Source organism: Anguilla anguilla, chromosome 17 (genome assembly GCF_013347855.1).
Source record: "Anguilla anguilla isolate fAngAng1 chromosome 17, fAngAng1.pri, whole genome shotgun sequence".
NCBI lineage: Eukaryota > Metazoa > Chordata > Actinopteri > Anguilliformes > Anguillidae > Anguilla > Anguilla anguilla.
Window position 1 is genome coordinate 27333178 of NC_049217.1, and position 14145 is coordinate 27347322.

A 14145-nucleotide genomic window follows, 5' to 3' on the forward strand; every position below is an offset into this window, starting at 1 on the left:
AACGGGTGAACAGACAACTAGCTGTTGGCACAAAATAGCAAGCCATTCACCAAGTCAGTTCACAGAGAACTGTGGGCTCTGCTGGTTTTGGGGTTTATTTTACGTTAAAATCGGCCAATCAGCCCCCAGAAACAAGGCGAGGCGAGTCAGCTGTAGAATAAACTGCTTCCATTTAATCAAGCCATTGCCAAAGAACAATGAAAACCAGCAAACCCAGCAGCTCCCCAAGGCCACCCTCACAGACCCACTGCACTAGGCGATCGAACGACTCGCAATCCAAGCCTCATTTTCAAAATGGCCGCCAGTCTGAACACGGTAAATGGGCAAGACCACTAAATAAACAAAGTAATTTATCCTATGTAGTGCACACTTTCAACAGGCACAGTAATGTATCCTATGTAGTGCACACTTTCAACAGGCACAGTAATATATCCTATGTAGTGCACACTTTCAACAGGCACAGTAATATATCCTATGTAGTGCACACTTTCAACAGGCACAGTAATATATCCTATGTAGTGCACACTTTCAACAGTAATATATCCTATGTAGTGCACACTTTCAACAAGCACAGTAGTATATCCTATGCAGTGCACACTTTCAACAGGCAGACTTATATCTCCTATTAAGAGCACACTTGTAAGAGCTCTTTATGACCTGTCTTCAGAGTGCCCAGTCCCCTTGCCTGAATATAGGACAGGAGGCAACTTAATACTGTTGATCAGTGGGGCGGGCCTGGGCCCGCTGCTGTCCCTCAGACAGTACGTTGAAATACCCATGATAAGACAGAGGACGTTGGGACTGAAGCCCCTTGGAAAGTTCAAGCTAAAAATGAAGACGCACCCGAATGTCTCCTGCGGAAGATGCATGCGCTTGTCTGTGAGGCGCGTCTCCACTCATTTATTTTGGTTATTTATTTATTTCGGTGGCTCCGTTCCCTCCTCCTCCTTTCCGTCAGCCGCCGGACGCCCTGCTCCCCCCAGCCTCACCCCCCGACTCAGGGGCGCCCTACTAAGGTGTCCCAGATTCAGGGGTGCAGAGACTCGCTGCCGCGGAAACAGACGGAGCGACTCAGGAGAGCAACGGCCTCCAGCACTAACCTTCACCCTCTGCTGCCACATTCAACTGCCACCACCACAGCAGTGACCTTCACCCTCCGCTGCCACATTCAACTGCCACCACCACAGCAGTGACCTTCACCCTCCGCTGCCACATTCACCCTCCACTGCCACAGTCACTCACATTCACCCTCAACTGCCACCACCACAGCAGTGACCTTCACCCTCCGCTGCCACATTCACCCTCCACCGCCACATTCAACTGCCACCACCACAGCAGTGACCTTCACCCTCCGCTGCCACATTCACCCTCCACTGCCACCACCACAGCAGTGACCTTCACCCTCCACCGCCAGTCATACTCACATTCACCCTCAACTGCCACCAGCACAGCAGTGACCTTCACCCTCCACCGCCACACTCACACTCACAGCAAAGTTCCACCTTTCAGGCGAGTTGCTGGATTGATCTTGGAGACTCCCTCAGGTGATTAAAGACCTCCCTGAGGCGATTAAAGACTCTCTGCCCTTACGATAGGGTAAGAGCCCAGGTGTTGCCCCTCAGGAGTTGACCTCAGGGCCCTGGTTAAGGTCCAGAGTCACAGGCCTCCCAGCAGCCATCTGGCTGACCCTTACGGCAAGCTACTTCCCTTCTCCTCGATTCCCTGACTAAACCACTGAAAATTAGAGACTGGCTCCTAGTTACCCTCGGTGGTAAAATAAAGGTTAAAGCAAGGTTTTGTAAATTATGAAATATGGAATACTCTTAAAGAAGTGAACCGATTTGTCAAAATCTTAAATAATAAATATCGATTTGCCTCACATTGGGGGGAAAAAAACTATATGCCTTGATCAAAACTCATTGATACAAGTTCTTCCTACAATTATTGTATGCTGTTAGTTGTCAATTACAAGTTCTGCAATTGCAAATCCCGTACATTTTAACATTTTATACTTCTAAAGTTTAATTGCTTTGCTCTCAGAATGTTAATGGTACTTATCTCATGAAAGAAAGTTTTTTTAATATATATTTTATGTATATTTTTCAGCGCAACACCAATGCTTACCGAGGCCAAGCCCACAGATTACTGAGTAACATGCATTTCGGACATCTCCGACGGACATCTCTATCTAGGGACTCTGACGAAGGTCAGAGATGTCCAAAAACGCAAGTCATTTTAATCAACAAGTTGCAAGCACAGCAAGTGCTCCTTTTAATTTTTGCTTTTGTGCACCTCCAGCCCCTGTGGGCAGGTGTTCAAAAACCCCCACTCTCATACAGGAAGTCCTATAGCCCTCCGAGCCTTAAACGTATGTGCGTTCAGTACATCTGCTGCGACGGTGTATACACACAGGATGCCCAAAATGGCATCCTCTACCCAGGCCTAAAGGAGAGCATTTCCAGAATACAAATCAAGCCTCCGGATCGCTATCGGTAACATTAGACTTGGCTTTGGGCCCAGAACACGGGCTGGTTAAAAAACCTGCCACGGTATGCGAGCTGACGTTCTCCCCCCCTCTCCAAACCTGAACCGCACCCCCCCCACCCCCCCAACCTGAACCGCACCCCCCCCCTCCCCTCCCCTCCCCAGTTTGACCTCCAAGGGACAGCCACTTTTCTGGCTGTTCTTCAGAGCTCATTGGTTCTTAATGTTTGTAGTGTCACTACATCTTGGCTTGTCAAGCCTTCCGGCAGACTCTTCCAGTAGATCCTTCCGGTCTACTGGACAGACTTGGCGCGATGTGCCATCCTACGCATCATCGTCTCACGTTGCAGCAAGGAACTGTGGTCACGTTACAGGGGGCAGTGGCAGGGGGCTGGGGGCTGGGGGCTGTAGTTCTAAGAGGCCTGATAATCGGCTGGCCCAGACCCGCGCTCGCCTGGCTGTGAGAATGGAAAGGCGGTAGATGGGCTGTGTGAACCTCGTTTGCATATTTCTGACGCAAAGAGCGTGACTCACCGCTCACCACGTCAACCGGTGTGAAAGACAGGTTGTTACAGAACATTACATTTTTTTAAAAACATAATTACTATGCTACCTAGCCATTATCACATAACTGCCATATCACAATTTGATGGTGGAGTATTTGCACACATTATTCTAAATGTTGAATTGGATAAGCCAGCAGTCCACCCCTGACAGATTTGCATAAGCTTAGTAGGTCTAAGAGATATGCTCCCTGATCCTCCTCCTTCCCTCCCCCCTCCCCCCTCCCCCCCAACATAACAACCCTGTCGTACAAAAATATTATCTCACCATCCACTGTTATCACAAAGGTTTCATATTCCTGTGAACTGAGTGGGTATGCGAATGTGTGGTGTGTGTGTGTGTACGTGAGTGTGTGAGAACAAAATCAATAAAATCAATATAAGGGAAAATAACTGGTGGGTGGGGGGCTTGTGAGGGGGGGTTGTGACGGTGGGGGGGTGGGGGATGATTATCCCTCCCTCCGTCCCTCCGTCCCTCTGCAAAGCCAGTAAAATGGGGCCGGCAGTGGAAGTGATACTCGGACCTGCGTCTAAAACCCCGCCCTTTCTCCCACAGGTCACTACGGGAAGGAGAATTTCCGGAGCGGGGTCCAGGACCACAACTTCATCTCCTCCGGCTTCGTCACCCTGGGGCGGGGGCAGCTCAAAGGTAACCGTGCGTTACCACGGCAACAGCCTCGCCTTCAAATAAAGAGCGCCACTGCTTCCTCTCCTCTTTTTTTGCTTTTTTTTTTTTGTTTTGTTTCTTATTTCTTCCGTGGTCCCCCTCCTCCTCTCCTCTCTCTCTGCCGGTGAGGAGCGGTGCGTTTAATTTTCAGACCCAGTTTTCGAGGCCGAGACACAAACAGTAACTCCCACAATGACCGCAACGGTCTTATTAAAACTGACAATTCCAAAATCAGAGCAGCACAATGCATTACTCCCTGCACAGCACACGTACGTGAGAGAATGTAGACAGCCTAAAGCTGAACACACAAAACATCTCAGCACAAGCTAATAGTCCAGTCAGTACCAACACCACAAAAACCAGCAGACACTGCGGCCCTCCAGGCCTGGAGTTTCACACCTGCACTCAACAGGATATCAAATGTATTGGAAGCATGAGGGTCTAGATATTGGTGCATGTGTGTGCACATGACTGTGTGAGTACCACAAAAATATTCACTGAAAAACTTTTATAGACGCCGTGGATCACCTGACTAAACTCTATAATTTATTATTATTTATTTTTAATGAGCACGGTTCAGCTGACCCTCTGCAGCCAATGAGCTTTCAGTGAGGTCACAGGTCAGCAGTTTAAAAGAGGCTGTTTATTCCCTTTCCACAGCACAGCACTCCATAGACCTCAGCGGACAGATGTCCTGGCAGGACGAGCTGGATGTCCCGACGTCCTACAGTAGGTGTTCCCGCCGGACGGGGGACGGGGGGGGAGGGAGGGGACGTGGGGGGGCACATTAACCGCGGGACCTCAGCCCGCCGCCGCGTGGCACAGGGGTGTACAGGGAGGCGGGGGAGCGGGCAGAAGCCCTCACTAACCACCCGTCAGAGGGCCTGTGATGTCACGTGTGCCTGAGGATAAAAACTCAACACTTTCCCAGGGGTGCTTTTCTGTTTTTTTTTTGGGGGTTTTTTTTTTTTCCTACTGTAATATTTATTGACCTTGTCATAAAACTAAATTTTATTAATGTAATCTCCCCCCCCCCCCCAATTACAGCACGGGGTGGTCAGTGGAAAATGTGCCCCTTAAAATGTGCCCCTTAAAATGGGCCCTTTAAACCAGGAGAAGCCGTGTCAGTCACAAGCATTAGGATGCCCGCGCTGCCAGCTTCTCTCGGATCCAGCCGGAACCGGCCGCGAAACCGTGCGGAGACTTCAAAGCGCGAGCGGCAAGCGGAGCGGGAAAAGACTGGACCGGGGCAATCTCGGGCATCGGCGATTTAACGCAGCGTTTCAAAAAGGAGACTTCTTATTTCTCTGACACACAAAAAAAAAAAAGAAAGAAAAAGAAAAAAGAAAAAAAGTGTGGTGTCCCAGATTCTGGGGCACGGTCCAGTGGCGTGCGTTCTGGTGAAAACACCGCGAAATGGCAAATGACGTGCGGGTGAAGCGCCTTTTCCGTCGCCGGCGCGGACACGCAGAACAAAGGCAGCATGACCCCATGCGTACGGCGCGTTCTTAAATCAAAAATATTTTAAAAAATGAAACTATTGGGCGCATGGTCAGCTTTGAAAAAAGGGACACACAAAAAAACAAAAAAAACTAAACAAAAAACAATCCATCATGTCTTCAAAGGCTTGCATTCCAGAACTACAGATAATTATTTATTCGTCAGCGGTCAGACGAAAGCAAGTCAGCGGCCACCGCCGTTTATGCATGCAAATGCGGACGTGCGCGGTTGGGGGGGGGGGGATGGGGGGGGAGAAAATGCGCTCACAGTTCTCTGCAGCCCCAGTGTCACTATTTAAAGCCAAACGCAGCCAGGTTAGCCAGCAACACGCAAAATGGAAAACAGGACCACGTTCACGGCGGGGGGGGGGGCGGTGTATCACGGTTTCTGGACGAGAGAGAGAGAGAGAGAGAGATGGAAGGTGGCTCAGATCTTTTATATTTCCTCCACCTCCCTCACTTCGCCCCCGGTGACTGATGGAGCAGGATGGGGGGGGGGGGGGGGGTTAAGATTGACCGACTTTTTCCCCTAGAAAAGATTTATCTGACGTGGGTACGGGGGGGGGGGGGCTGGCTGGCCGCCCAGCAGGACAGCCATAAATACACATGGATGGGGGGGTGGGGAGGGGGGGGGGGGTGGAGAGATTCCGTCTCCACGTCTCCACATGACAAACACCCGTGTCATTTATCAACCCCTCACGGCTGCGCAGACCGGCCTGCTGGCGGCATTTACACGGGCTGCCAGTCACCGTGGCAACAGAGGGGTTCTGCATGTTGGGGCGCAAAGCTGCAGAAATCCTGAAACGCACGCGGGGCCACGATGCGCCCCGCCCCGCCCCGCCCGGCCCCGCCAGGCTCACAGAAATGAAACGGTATTTTTATTATTATTATTATTATTATTATTATTATTATTATTAATAATTTTTTTTGACATTCTTTTAAAAAAAATTTTTTTATGAACATGAACACAGAGCAGGTTAAATCCAGGCATCATGCAGGAACTGGGGTTTCAGAACCTGGATCAGACCAGGGGTGGGACGTCTTGTGATCTTCTCTAAATGATTACGAGCCGATTTGCCCTTGCGTTTACCCGAGTGCTCTTTCAAAAGACACGTTTTCTGTAATGTTTGTGTCTGAAGCCCATTTTAAAGCTTATATGATGCCGCAGAGCTTGTTCTCCGACGTAGGCCAGCTCGAGCTACAGTGCCCTTTCGGAAGGAAAAAGGCTTGTACTGAAGCACTACCAGGCACAGTGCCACCCCTGGAGACTACTGATCAGGGCAGTGAGAGAGAGAGGGGGAAGCACAACGCGCAGGCTATGCGTGCTTTTAGAGAGATGCAGAAAATTTTTTTTTTTTTTTTTGAGTAAACTATCCCAAGCCCTAGACCAAGCCCAATATGAGAATCAGCCGATATACCTGCAGTCACAGCACAGAGCTATACCGATTTCTTCAACAAATATTAATCTCTGCATAAAAGATATTGCGTAACATGCGAGTTGACTAAGGTAGAGGCTTCCACTGAACTCAACGAAGTCAAAAGTACAAAAATAAGTCTTAAGAGTGGCCGGTGTGTTTAAGATGCTTACTGTCGGCGTTTTGTCACACTGTGTTATGCTCCCATCTGTAAACCAGGAAGGCCGTCGGTAAGCCCGATACCTTACTGACAGCTTGACTGGTAATCCCTTCTGTTCTGCTGACGCGTGTGTAAACACACCGACACGACCGGAGTCAGCCAACGTTAGCGCACGGGAGGAAAATCCACAGCGAACACGGTCAGCATATTCCGTTCTTTCAATCTTCATCAGTGTATTTCCCCCCCATCCCTCTATCCCTCCATCCCCCAATCCCTCATCCCCCTCTTTAGTGAGGTGTGTCCTGTTTAATTGCTTTTTTATTATCATTATTGTTAATTTTTTTTTTTTTTTTTTTAATAATCGGACAACGGTGCTTCTCGCCCTGAGGGATGCGGCATCTTGGTGTTCCGCGTCTCCGCGCTTTGGGGGCTGTGACCTCGCCTTCGTTCAGACGGCAGCGCATCACTCTTCCCGAACGGCGTTCCCGTGCTCCGTATCCGTGGCGGTTCGATACGACGGGGGGTCACACGCCAAGCTCGATATCAGGGGCAATCCGACATGACCGGTTCAAAGAGGTCTGCCAGGAGCAAACTCGAGCGTGATATTCAAAGCGGCTCGATACGAGGGGGCGGAAGACCTATACAACACACGCACTGTCAAGCCTCATATCCAGAGCAGTTTCATATACAGGAGGTGAGCACAAGTGATTTCCCAGGTTTCCACATTCAGGGGACTCCCATCATAACAGAGCCAACACTGCAGATTTAACCCTTTAATGCGTGAGATCACAAACGTGCGATCACAGCGTTCTTAACTGAACATTCCAGCGCTGATGGTCACAATCACTACTGGTAAAAAGAATGCTTAGATCTAGAGTTCCAGAATGCGAACTTGAAACACTCCAGAAACAAGTGAATAAATGAAAAATACTCTTCAAAGGGTTAAACCTGCACGCATTGGCTCTCTATGGATTTTCATAAATTAGCCAGGAAGCGTTTGCGTGCTAACGTGCTAATGGCGCGGACGCAGTGGGTTCTAATGGAGTCTCGTTCAGACTGCGATCCCACATTGAGAGGCAGTGACCCGGCCGCTCGAAGGCCCTCTCTCTTTAAAGCGCGCGCTCCAGGCCAGGACCCCGATTGGCCCTCGCTCCTCCTCGGCGGCTCTGTGTGCGACGATGACGCAGTCGGGGGTCTGCGTATGCGGATGAGCGCGTAGCGGAACACGCGCAGCAGCCGGTGACTAAGACGGGCTCATTATGAGCGGGTTCTGATAGCGGCGGTGACGGGCTTGCGTCTATTAAGTGAATGCACCCCCGCCCCCCCCACCCCCGCCTCCCGCCTCCCTGCCTGAGGCCCCCCCCCATCCCCGCTCCCCCCTACACCCCTTACCCCCCACCCCCCCCCAGCCTCCCCGCCTGCACCCCCCCCCTCCCTCATCTGGAATTTAATGGACAGACAACAGTACCGACATGCGAAGAAATCCATGCATTAACTCTTCCCCATTACTCACCGTTATTGTGTGGTTTTTTTTTTGTTCGGCTGAAATGGCTGACAGCGGATCGCGAGCCGCACGTCTTAAATATGCACGCGCGTGACGCACTACCATCCGTGCAATTTCAAACGCGACATGAATTCTGAATGGGGGCGGGGGGTGGGTGCAGGAGGAGGGGGTTGGTAGTGGAGGGGGATGGGGACGGGGGAACGGGGGTTAGTCATGCATAAATGCATACGCTTCCGAGAGCAGAGGTACATCCTTGAACCGCAGACATTACTCGCCGTCTACACGGTCGCCTCGCTGCGTGTGCACGAGCCGCTTCAGAGCAGAGAAAACGTTTCTTTTGAAGCGCGACGCATCGCGGAAACGGGGACGGGTGCGTGCGGACAGTAACGCGCCACGGCGGGGTTTAACAGAGTGTTTCTCCCCGTTAGCCGAAAAACACACACCGGCTCACAGAGGAAACGACCTCCTCGGCCGACAGGTCTGCTCTCCTAACGATCAGGCGACGCGAGCCCGTTCGTTATCGTCAGCCTCGTTAACGCTAATCCCCTCACGCGCGACAATCAGCCTTTTCGTCTCTTCTGTAATATTCGTGCCGATAATTCATTTACCATCATTTAGTCGGAAGACCGTCTCGCGCAGAACGGCTAGCAAGGCTACAGCGGCACGACACACGGATGAAATCAGAAACTAAAGACGCGGTGCACCTACAATGGACACACCTGAAGTCCTCACGCAGGGTAACACCTGGACGAATTCCCAGAAACCCTTTCTGCTCGCAGGTTGCTGCAGGCTCACTCAGGAATGCTGTCACTACTACAGCTGTTTACCCCACAGCTGAAAAAAAACATATTTATGCTTGTACTTTTACCTATATTGAACCAGGTATATCAACTGACAATTTTTCAACTGAAATGACAACAAGAGTTTTAAGGAATGCAGGCCACTGTGTCAATCGTGTATTAGCACCAGTTTCATGTCTCAAAAGACAAGGCTTTCTACAGCACTGGAGTAGTACTGGGTCCAGAGGGAAGAGCGCCCCCTACTGGTCCACCATGAAACTAAGTAGTTTGAGCAAAAAAGCACCCCCCCCCCCCCCCCCCACTTTTACATACATGCGGTTTCTTTCATTAGTCACAGCCATAATAAATGCGCAGTCATTCCATTTATTTCATATGAATTTTTTATATTTTAGACGCATGGGAAAATCGTAGCTAGATGGGTGTAGCGCATCAGCAAGCGGCCCAGAATCCCCTGGGGCTCGCACTGTGGCGAGTAACGGGCACGGGGGGAGAGCTCGACGGCGGGGTGGCAGGGTAGTAGCGTTTAGTGTTTAGGGAGCTGGGCTTGAAACCCAAAGGTTGCAGGTTCGACTCCCAATGCAGAAGCGCTGCCACCGTAACCTTGATAAATTCGCTGGAGCTGAATGGGCTACAGTAAGCAGCCGGCCGTTCACATGGATCATTATAGACGAAGGACGGCGTCTGATCAGAGCGTCTGCTAAACGGCTAAAGCAATTACAGTTATTTATGACCGACAACGCAAAGCAAAACATGTGCTCCTCCTTCCCCAGCACAACACCAGGAACCACTCTGACGCTTAACGAGCTTCTCCGCGTCCTGCCAAGTCGCAAAGCGACTCCTGCGCGTGGGGGCGGGGGCGGGGGCGGGGGGGGGGGGGGCAAGGGGGGCGAGGCGGGGGGGCGATGACTGACGGGTGGAGATGGAGAGAGATCGGCCTGTGAGCGTACGATACCGGCGGAACAGAACCTCGTTTGAACGCGAGGACCGTCGGCGGAGACACCTGCTATTCGCCGATAAGTCTCCTGTTTTCAGAAAGCAATTACAATTTGACGTACCAGGCAGCGGGGCGTCTGGGGCCACGCCCCCTCCTACGAGGTAACGGTTAATGGAAGAGCCTTTTTTCCCTCCCCGTTCGTCAGAAGAAAAAGGACAAAATATCTCAAACGGCAGCCTCGCCGCACACGGCGTTTCCCCGTCGCGAAGGGAAGGCGATTAGAAAGAAAAGGCGTTTGATATTTTCCCATTTAAAAAAAAATAAAAAATTGCATCAGCACATAATTGGGGGAGGAGAAAAAAAAAAAAAACAACAACTGCATCTCCGGGTCATTGTTAAACTAAACTCTGAATGCAGCCAGGTTTTCGGCAGAATCCGTGTTCTCATCTTGGATGAAACGGGCCTTGATAGTTTTTTTTTTGCGTTTGAACAGAGTTGGGCGTTCGTTCGCCCTGGCGTGCGATCAGAGGGGTAATCTTGATTGCATTGTGTTCTCTCTCTCTCTCTACATATATATATATATATATATATATATGCCCTGTGAGATGGAGGGCATTAATTAGCTGCACAGTGATGCATTCAGCTGTGTATGCTGCCGCAGGAGAAACTTATTTGCCATTTTAAAAATGTTTTTTATTTCTTCCCCCATTTAGTTCTATTTAACTCCTCGGAGGGGCTGAGAACAGCGGATACAGGCAGCGGCTTATCACACACCGGTGGGGTGTTATCACAGTTCTGGCTCTCCAACAGAATTTATTTTATATGGCCTTTTTTAATCTTATTACAAACCCCCCTCTGCCCACGCCCCCCCCCCCCCCACCCCCCCCACCCCCCCCACCCCCCCCCCTTCAGACGCAGCGCACCTGAGCTCCACCTTCCATTATCACCCTTTCACACACCTGTGCTCCACTGGAGATTCCGCCTCTCAGCCGAACCCCACCCCCCCATCAAAAATCCTCCCCATAACCCCCCCCCCCCCCACCCCCCCAAAATTTAAACACTGCACGTTATTACACGAGAGAGAGAGAGAGAGAGAGAGAGAGAGAGAGACAGAGAGAGAGAAAGAGAAAGAGAGAGAGTGACCTCACAGTGACCTCTGCTTCAGTGACCTCACAGACTGCAAGATACTGCAGCGCACACTTCCCGAGCCGGAGGGCCGGCCATATTTACGCTTCTCGAGCACGCTGACGCTTGCCCGAGAGGCGTCGTCACGGCAGCGGCGGCGGCGGCCCGTTCAAGCTTCGACGGAGACGCAGCGGAGCTTGCCGATGCCCGGAAGGGGCCGAGCACGTTCGGCGGTGCCCCCTACAGGGCGCCGGTCAGCTTAAAAAACCCCCGAATGAGAGCAAGCGGAGCTCTGGGCGTCCTGATAGTCAGCCGGGCGTACTCGGTACGTTGGGGGGTTTTTTTTTTTCTCTTCTTTTTTTTGTTAAGTTCAGTCACTCGGTTCCTGAAGCAATCCCTCCAAGCACTGAGGGCTGGAAAACGACTCTTAGAAAAACGTCGTAACCACGTATCGGTCAAGTTTATTTTTGTTCATGTTTTTGCGGTGGAACACTGAAACCGATGGAATGCCACAGGGTGATTCGGATCATTTATTGTCCATGATAAAAGGAGTGTAGGCCAACGCGCGCACACACACACACACGTGCATGCACAGACGCACACACACACGCACACGCACACGCGCAGGAGGAAATGAAGAATGAGTCGATACACGCTCAGGCCAGCTTTACAGACATATGCCACTTCCCACACCAGATTTCAGATTTCTCATCTCCGTCTGGCTTTATCTCAAAGGCAGGAACGTCATCAAAGAAAAAGAAATAAACGAATAAAAACCCCCCTCGCTCTTCACAGGCTTCCCCTCTCGCGCGGTAATGAGTCACAGCCGCCGAACGGCGAGGAGGCCGGGCGGAAATAATTAGGGCTAATCCTCCCGTGCGCGGCGCGAGTCTCCAACCAGCTCCCTCTCAGCCAATCGGCTGCCTCCTCTCAGCCAATCGCCTCCCTCTCAGCCAATCGGCTGCCTCCTCTCAGCCAATCGGCTCCCTCTCAGCCAATCGGCTGCCTCCTCTCAGCCAATGGGCTACCTCTCAGCCAATCGGCTGCCTCCTCTCAGCCAATGGGCTACCTCTCAGCCAATCGGCTGCCTCCTCTCAGCCAATCGGCTGCCTCCTCTCAGCCAATCGGCTGCCTCCTCTCAGCCAATCGGCTGCCTCCTCTCAGCCAATCGGCTCCCTCTCAGCCAATCGGCTGCCTCCTCTCAGCCAATCGGCTCCCTCTCAGCCAATCGGCTACCTCTTAGCCAATCGGCTCCCTCTCAGCTGACCGGGTCGCACGGTGGTGGAAAGGAGCGGGGTTACACCGGGATGTCTGTTTACAACAAACAGGAAATGCCTCCTACTACTCCCCCCCCCCCACTAACCCCCTACAGCTCTCCAGTTATCCACCTCCAGAGCAGCTGCCATCATCGCTACCCACAATGCACTAGGCCAACACCTGCCTGTTGTGCTTACACACCCTCAGAAGCAGCCAGATGATGGGATTTACTTCACGGACACCCAAGTCTGTGGGGACTTGGCTACAAAAAAAAGAAACAAAAAAAGAAAAAACACACACACAAACACACACGTTACGTGACTCAAGAGTACAACACTGTCCAATCAAGGAGCTCGGTTCTGAGGCCTGTCGGTTGAACGGGCAGGTCCAGCCCTGCTGGGAAACGCTAACGCGGGGCCGATGTTTTAGACGGAGAGCACCGCGGCGTGTTACTTTCAGGGCAGTGCAGAAAACAGAAAATGTGCAAAAAGAAAAAAAAAAAAAAAAAAGCGAAACGTATCCAAGGAGTTGGAGGCGTGAGGAACCGGCAGCTGGTCGCCGTGACGACAGGCCCCGTTGTCAACGCGCCGCCCCGGAACGCCGGCGGGAAGCAGAGGCGTGGCGGAGCACGGGCAGCGGGAACGCGGGGGGGGGGGGGGGGGGGCAGGGGGTCGAGAGGGAGGGGCGAGTGGCCCTTTGCCGTTGGGCAGGCGCAGCCCCCCTGGCAAAGAACAAACCGGACCGTTAGCAACTGAACACGGCAACGTTTAACACCCCCCCCCCCCTTTTTTTCCTCTCTGATGGCTGATGGGGCAGCTACTCAGGGGCAACAGGTCATCACCCCACACCAAGTACGCATACACATCTAATATATTACTCACATAACCTACACAGGCAGGTCATCACCCCACACCAAGTACACATACACATCTAATATATTACTCACATAACCTACACAGGCAGGTCATCACCCCACACCAAATACGCATACACATCTGATATATTACTCACATAACCTACACAGGCAGGTCATCACCCCACACCAAGTACACATACACATCTGATATATTACCTCACATAACATATACAGCCACTATCTACACCCATTATGTGCTAATGTACAGAAAATACTATTTGTTTTGGTATGGGATGACCTCTCCACACCCTGCCATTTTGAGGGAGCTTCTGGAAGGAAATCAAACTAAAAGTATCATATAGTAGTCTCAGATCAAATATCATTTGATCCTAAATCTGTCTTTCAGATGTGAAGTATAACGCAGACTTTTGATAATCTGTAATTATTATTATCTGTGGTGGTTATTAGCGCAGGTCTTGCGTCCGGTTTCGCCGACGCGAGGAGAAGGTTGTGAAGCCGCCGCCGTTCTCCGCGGTTTGTGTGGAAACTGCAGAGGTGCGAAGGGAAGTGATTTATGCTTCCTGTCTACAGAACCAGTGCATTTGCCTCTCATATACCGCCCCCCCCCCCCCCCCCCCCCCGCCCCCACCCCCCCTCGTCTCTTCCACACTCACTCTCCTCTGCATTAAACGTGAAATATTACTCTTTTTTTTTTTTTTTTTAAATCGACTTTGCCATGGAGACATTCATTCCCATGTGCCATCGCTTGTAATAGCAGGCTGTGTGCTTGCAGAGGTCTTCGGTGTCGTCTGTTGAGATGACCCCTTCTGCAAAACAACGTCAGACTAAACGATTTGCTACTGTATGTTGCCGGTGTAGGT

The 14145-nt window shown here is 51.3% G+C and overlaps 1 protein-coding gene and 1 long non-coding RNA gene across 4 annotated transcripts in view; one reads left to right on the top strand and one right to left on the bottom strand.

The window, feature by feature from the left end:
- Nucleotides 1–14145, bottom strand: part of LOC118216197 — a 108031-nt gene that overhangs the window by 70722 nt on the left and 23164 nt on the right. The gene's annotated exons all lie outside the window — the stretch shown is intronic.
- The window catches only part of LOC118216195 (protein shisa-6-like), a 78504-nt gene that overhangs the window by 23034 nt on the left and 41325 nt on the right, over nt 1–14145 (top strand). For both annotated transcript variants that reach the window (XM_035397270.1, XM_035397271.1), the window contains exons 4-5: nt 3604–3696; nt 4375–4443. In XM_035397270.1, coding sequence (XP_035253161.1) covers nt 3604–3696; nt 4375–4443 — 162 coding nt within the window. The remainder of the gene's footprint in view (nt 1–3603; nt 3697–4374; nt 4444–14145) is intronic.